The sequence below is a fragment of the Pyrus communis genome, chromosome 3, assembly GCF_041283825.1.
Source record: "Pyrus communis isolate YQ-2024b chromosome 3, ASM4128382v1, whole genome shotgun sequence".
Lineage (NCBI taxonomy): Eukaryota > Viridiplantae > Streptophyta > Magnoliopsida > Rosales > Rosaceae > Pyrus > Pyrus communis.
The window spans coordinates 16800278-16807294 of NC_142567.1; the positions used below are offsets into that span (position 1 = coordinate 16800278).

General features: G+C 35.5%; 1 protein-coding gene across 1 annotated transcript; it reads right to left on the reverse strand.

Moving 5' to 3' along the window:
• Positions 1–2503: 2503 nt before the first annotated feature.
• Positions 2504–5509, reverse strand: LOC148698035 (succinate dehydrogenase subunit 6, mitochondrial-like). The gene is made up of 3 exons (XM_088691136.1): positions 5209–5509; positions 3863–3965; positions 2504–2843 (listed from the first exon to the last, which is right to left on the reverse strand). The coding sequence occupies exons 1-3, from the start codon at positions 5404–5406 to the stop codon at positions 2689–2691; spliced, it is 456 nt and encodes a 151-aa protein (XP_088547262.1). The 5' UTR covers positions 5407–5509; the 3' UTR covers positions 2504–2688.
• Between the last annotated feature and the right edge of the window lie 1508 nt (positions 5510–7017).

Consider the following 7017-nt stretch of genomic DNA (forward strand, 5'->3'; position numbering starts at 1 on the left):
AAGTTTTCTCCCGTTACTTGATCTCTGAATGTTTGCTTTTTGCAATTTTTGGCATATGCGATCTCGAAGTATATACAAACATATTTGACGGTTGGATTGTTGAAACTAGTTTCGTAGAATGCGTATCCCATCAAAACAATAGATTCACTAACACTTAAGAGTTTGTTTATACTTTCATTAAGTACAACATAAGATTTTGTAATATCCACTAGTGTAAATATTTTAAATTGAAGATCGATTTCATTCATTGTATTCATATAAGGTCAAGGAGTATAGCTGTAAAAAATCATCAAAATCGGAGTTAAATTAGCCGTTAAATTGTGATTTTTCGTTGATAACCGTCAAAAAGTTTTGTCCCGTTACTTGATCTTTGAATGTTTGTTTTTTGTGATGTTTAGTGCATGCGATCTCGAAGCATATACAAACAAGTTTGACGGTTGGATCGTTGAAATTAGTTTCGTAGAATGCATATCCCATCAAAAGGATAAATTCACTAACATTTAAGAGTTTATTCATACTTTCATTAAGTATAACATAAAATTTTGTGGTATCCACTAGTGTAAATATTTTAAATTGAAGATCGAGTTCATTCATTATATTCATATAGGGTCAAGGACTGTAACTATAAAAAATCATCAAAATCGGAGTTAAAATAACCGTTAAATCGTGATTTTTTGTTGATAATCGTCAAAAAGTTTAGTCCCGTTACTTAATATCTGAATGTTTGTTTTTTGCAATTTTTGACATATGCGATCTCAAAGCATATACAAACATGTTTAACGGTTGGATCGTTGAAACTAGTTTCGTAGAATGCATATCCCATCAAAACAATAGATTCACTAACACTTGAGAGTTTATTCATACTTTCATTAAGTATAACATAAGATTTTGTGGTATCCACTAGTTTAAATATTTTAAATTGAAGATCGAGTTTATTCATTGTATTCATATAGGGTCAAGGAGTGTAGCTATAAAAAATCATCAAAATCATAGTTAAAATAACCATTAAATCGTGATTTTTCGTTGATAACCGTCGAAAAGTTTTGTCCCGTTACTTGATATCTAAATGTTTGTTTTTTGCAATTTTTGGCGTATGCGATCGCAAAATATATACAAACAAGTTTGACAGTTGGATCGTTGAAACTAGTTTCGTAGAATGCGTATCCCATCAAAATAATAGATTCACTGACACTTAAGAGTTTATTCATACTTTCATTAAATATAACATAAGATTTTGTGTTATCCACTGCTGTAAATATTTTAAATTGAAGATCGAGTTCATTAATTGTATTCATATAGGGTCAAGGAGTGTAGCTATAAAAAATCATTAAAATCGGAGTTAAAATAACCGTTAAATCGTGATTTTTCGTTGATAACCGTCGAAAAGTTTTGTCCAGTTACTTGATCTCTTAATGTTTGTTGTTTGCGATTTTTTGCTGATGCGATCTCGATGCATATACAAACAAGTTTGACGGTTGGATTGTTCAAATTAGTTTTGTAGAATTTGTATCCCATCAAGTTCAATGGTGTCTATATACATATATTTATTAAGTAGATTTAAATTTATTTATTTTGTACGTATAACACTTAAGAAATTAAATGGTATGTATATTTAAGTCGATTCAGTGGTCACCAATTTTTAATATTTAATTTAATATATATATATATATATATATATATATATATATATATATATATAATTATTGTAGTTTTTAGGGGTATAAAATTGTTAAATTAATATATAATTATTATAATATTTTTTTAGGGTTATAAAATTATAAAATTAATATTTTGCTTATCGTGTATCGTGTTACCCACGTGTATACCCGAACAAACCTGTTATCTTAACAGGTGCTTATCGGGTTACTTGATAACGACCCGATTCGTTATCGTGTCGACCCGAACACCTGTTAATTTCGTGTCGTGTCGTGTCGGGTTATCGGGTCGTGTCAATAATTGCTAGGCCTATTTGATACTATAGTTGTCATTGAATAAGAAAAGTCCATTATACTGCCATATTTTTCTTAGATGAAGACGAGGCATAGAGCTGGTTTGGTATTACTGTGCTTTGAAAAAAAACTATTTCTACTGTGCTGTGAAAATAAGCTCATTTTTGCTGCTTCACGTTTTTAGCTTTTTTTTTCACCCACAACTGTGAAAATAAGCTGTTTTCAAATGTTTACCATACACCTTTTTAAGCTCAACTTTTTTTTATATCCACTTTATAAAAACACCTCAGTACCAGACCAGTACATAGTCTGTTCGATTCTTTTATGATCTCGCCCCAGGATAAGGGAAGTGAAAGTCATATTCTGAAGTGGCGGAGTCTGGAACTTCTCAAATGAGGCGCGTTTTAATTGTGATACCTATCACAAATAAAGCGCTCTTCCAAGATAACGTACATAGCATCCATAACGTCTACCTTAACACAGAAACATTTTCAGCACACAAAATCCATCGAAATTTGCAGAGTTCAAACTGAATAGGGAAGTAGAAGCTGAAAGACCACAAAGTGTTGCAGTGCTATCGGATTGATTTTGAGAAAGGAGCCCAAAGTAAAACAAATCTCGACAAAGCTAAAAGTGAACCCAAATTTTTCCCATTACATTTGTCAACACAGGTGTGTTTGATTCTTATTGTAAAACTGGAACATTGGTTACTATCTTTGCTTCCGAGAGGAAGCCAAGTTTAAGACCATCTCTCGTTCTTGTCCTGCCACCACTCGAGGAACTTGGTTTGTGCAGCCAAGGTGTCCAACCTGTAAAGTTGCAGCCAGTGGTTCGCAACTTCCTGTCCATATGTCCAACCAAAAACACCTCCAGCAAGAAGGGACAGTCCAGCACCTGTAAAATGCAAAAGGGTTCATAAACCAGATTTTCTAAAACCTATCGTCCATTGTTATAATTCTGATTCAAACACGAAGATTTGAAATTAAAATGCAGACTGATGTCACTAAGCAATATCACTCATCTGCTACAATACAACATAGTAAGGTCGGAATGCGGTTGATTTTACCATGACATGTTACTAACATCTTCACAATCTATAATGTTATACATGACCAGAAGCTCACTCAGATAGACAAAGAAATAGTCGGATCATAACCTTCCACTGCTTTATGATTATCTACCAAAGCATGAACGCTTAATCTTAATTTGTTTTCAACAACAAAGGCTACAGATTACTTGAAGTCCGGCTGTTGGAAAGGGGAACAGTTAAAACAGAAAACAATACAAAAAACAAGATTATGACGAAAATTTCTTCCACTGCTTACGGACCATGAGATTACAGGACACTACAAAGTAACTTTACTGAAAACATGGCACACCCATGTACACCAGAAGCATACGGAAACCAATAAAGGAAAGGGTAAAATATGTGTACTAAGTATATCCAAATTTATTTCCAGGATATAGATAAACAATGCAGGCCAAGTGGAACAGAAGAAACGTCAGGAAGAAATAATGAACTATTCATATGATATTTTCTTTTGCCACTGATAGAAATGAATGTCAGACCATTGTTTCGTACCTGGTTATAAGAATTAGCATTTTCCTGCGTAGCATTTTTTGCCACTGAACATGACATAATACAGCAATAAGATGTGTTGATGTGTCCAAGTATTATGTGTCTTTAATTCATCCACAAATTTGAAGCGTTGTTTAAAGAAAATGTTGGACTTTAAAACAAAAAAAATATCAAGCAGAATTGAAGAAATGTTGAAATGTTTAGAGATTCAACTGATAGCCAGCTTAATTATTAAGGTAAAAACAAGAAACCAAACACATCACATCCCTGTGCAGTACTTGTTCATATAGAATCGTAAAAAGTGAACACCTAAAAGAAAGAGGCAACAGGTTACCATGTAAACTCCTTGAATATCTCCACGCAAAGCCAGCAGTTGATACTGCTCCAATAACACTTCCTGCAAGACCAAATTTCACTGCTTCCCTAGCAGTCTTCAGCTGAAAAATAAAAGCATGTTAACTCAGCTATTTAAAAAAAACTGACCATCTTAGCTGTACAGAAATGCATCATTGAACCATAAGAGGATTACAGGTACAATAACTAGGTTACTGGACAATAATATAATACAACATACAAAGATAGGAAGCGAAGGCAGAGTCAAGATTACCAAATGGTATTTCATTGCATTTGGAAATTAGTCATTTTTGTCTAGGACACTAAATCCAAAGCCCCTACTTAAGCAGTTGGAGAAAGAATAAACAAGAAAAGTAAATTATAAAAGGTAAAGAAAATCTGATATGCTTTTCCACTTCATTTTTGCTGCACTTCAGGCTGAGGTCTGTGGCGACATAACTAGACATATGGAAAGATACCAAAAGAAGAGTAGCAATTTAGACGTGTTTCTTTTCCCAAACTGGAAATACATCACACGTTTTGGAAGTGAACCTCAACAATTTGCACGGTCAAGACTGGTTAGTTGTTTCCTTGCTTGCGCTGCTAACTACACTAAATTTCTTGAAAATCAAGAATCTTAGAATACATGACAGAAAATTAAAAAGAAGAGCTCTCCAGCCACATAGTTCTTTGCATTCTCCACTAGTTCATGCGCCTCTGTTTGATTTTAGAGTCGTTATTTTTTCTCTTCAACAAATCATTAAACTACAATTCAAAACCAAACACAGTGCATGTCTCTCTTATTTTGATTACTTTCATGCCAAAAGAGCAGCAGTGTCGAATCAAATCCAGTGCAAGTTTCAAAAGTTTCATTCATTGTTTTCCCTTAAGCAATTTACACACCACGCCCGTAGACCATCCATACATTAAAACACCAACCTTACTGAATAGTAATCTGAAAGGCACCAAGCATAGATAGTATGTGAAAAAATAATGAAACGAAAGCCGCAGAAAAACCATACCCAGATGAATACCACCAACTCAAAACCAAAATCATCTCGGAAACAGAAAATACAAAACCTTCACATCCAGAAATTAGACACACCTCCACCAAGAGATTGAGCACTCGAACATCAATGACAGAAAGGGGCACAGCTCAATAATTAAATCAAGGAGAAACATAAACAAATACCCAGATGACAAAACAGCAAAAAGATCAAAAGGAAAACAAAAATACAAACACCCAGATCCACAGGGGTCACAAAAACACGAAATCAAAGAAACCCATTTACCATTAAAACTTATAAACTGAAAAGAACGAAAAAAAACAGAAGGGTGAGAAATTACAGCGGGGCCATGAACAGGGTCGAGAGCAATGAAGACTTCGACGTCGGAGTCGGACCAGGGAGGAAGGGGCTTGTCCCGCTTAACGAACTTGGAGTAGTTGGTGAGGAAGGAGAATCGTTCGCACCAGAAATCCTTGTAACCCTCCCAATGCTCACTGACGAAGGACTTAGAAAGAGGGGATGATGAAGAATCAGTCATTGCTGCTGCTGCTGAAATCTTACTGTCGCTCAGCTCTTAAATTTGTTTGTTCGTGGGGAGGGTTTTCCGTCTGTCCGATCACAAAATGTACGCGACTAAACTAATCTGGGCCATCAGTGGAAATCCAACGGGTGACAAACTTTGGCCTACCCTCTCTCTCTCTCTCCTGCCCCACCACTCTCTTCTCTCCCTTATTCCAGAATGGAACCGGATCCCCTTCTCCTGAGTTTTGTAAACTGAGTCTTTTGAGCAAATGATTCGGGCAGTTGAAATTTAATTCAACGGTTATAAATAGAGGGTCATTCTAAAAGTTATAATAATTGTAGCCGTTGAATCAAATTTCAACGATTCGGATCCTTTGCTCAGGAAGCTTAGTTTACAATGCTCAGAAAGGGATCCGGTTCCTTCCAGAATTATAGAGTAACTACATCAATGGTCTCTCAATTTTGACTGAATTGGAGCAAAAGTCTTTCAACTAAAAATTCATAACTAATAGTTCTTAATGCATCAAAATGTTCATTTATAGTCCTTTTCATCAAGTCTATCAAATTTTTCGTCAAAATTAGTCACATGCCACACATGTGAGGCTAAATTAAGGGACAAATATGAAAAAAAAAAAAAAATTGTAGTAATGTTCCCTAAGCTTTAACTCAATTATAGTAACTGTCCCTTAATTCTTGTCCAATTGGAGAAATAGTCCCTCAATTTCAACCCAATTGTAGCAATAGTCATTCCACCATGACCTATTTAATGAAAGTTCTGACGTAGTTAACAAAAATGATCATGCTGCATGTTTTGATGAATTAAATGACTAATAGTCTTTGTCCAAAAAAAAAAAGACTAAGGGTAAATTAAACTTTACCATTTCAGATTTGAGGTCTATTGCAACCTCATATAATATCTTCAAAAAATTTCACTTTCATACCTTATGTACTATTTGATTTCAATATAATACATCCGTTATATTTTCCATCCATTGGTTTATTAAAAACTAACATGGCTGCCACATTTGTGCCACGTGACAAAAAAAATAATTTTTTATGCATTTAAAATATAATAATAATTTACCTTATTCAAAATTCATAAAAAAAAAAAAAAAAAAAAAAACTGAAACCCATCTTCCCTCCTGACCCAGCTTCTCCCTCTCCTCCACTCTATTCACCTCCCCTCCCATCCAAAAAACCCACCCCACCCCTACCTCAACTTCTTGCAAAGGGCTAGTTGCTCCTATAACGATCGGGAACCGGTCGGCTTCAACGGCAAGTCCAAAACTATACGAAAGAGGACGGAGCATGAGTTCGACAATTTCGATAGGAGGAAGGGAATTGATCGATACAATAGAGATGGCGGAGGGCACAATCGTAATTTGATGCACCGGTCTAAAAGCTTATTCGTGTTGAGGAGGTCACCAACAGAGTTTCCGAAAAGGTTTCAATTGGAGCAGGATAGGTCCAGGCGCGAAGACAGCGGGGGCGGAGCGTTGTTATGGCGGAGATTCAAGAACGAGTTTGAGGAGAGAGGATGAGGGAAGGGGTTGAGGGACATGAGGTCGTTGACGTGGTTGAATTCGAGGGATTCGGGGAGCGAGCAGTCTAGGGTTAGGTCTCTGGG

Excerpts from the sequence above, each read along its gene's own strand:
- LOC148698035 (XM_088691136.1), bottom strand. The coding sequence starts at position 5,406 with ATGACTGATTCTTCATCATCCCCTCTTTCTAAGTCCTTCGTCAGTGAG. Across the intron at positions 3,966-5,208 it reads ACCCTGTTCATGGCCCCGCT|CTGAAGACTGCTAGGGAAGC; the intron begins GTAATTTCTCAC and ends TTTATTTTTCAG. Across the intron at positions 2,844-3,862 it reads ATATTCAAGGAGTTTACATG|GTGCTGGACTGTCCCTTCTT; the intron begins GTAACCTGTTGC and ends TGCATTTTACAG.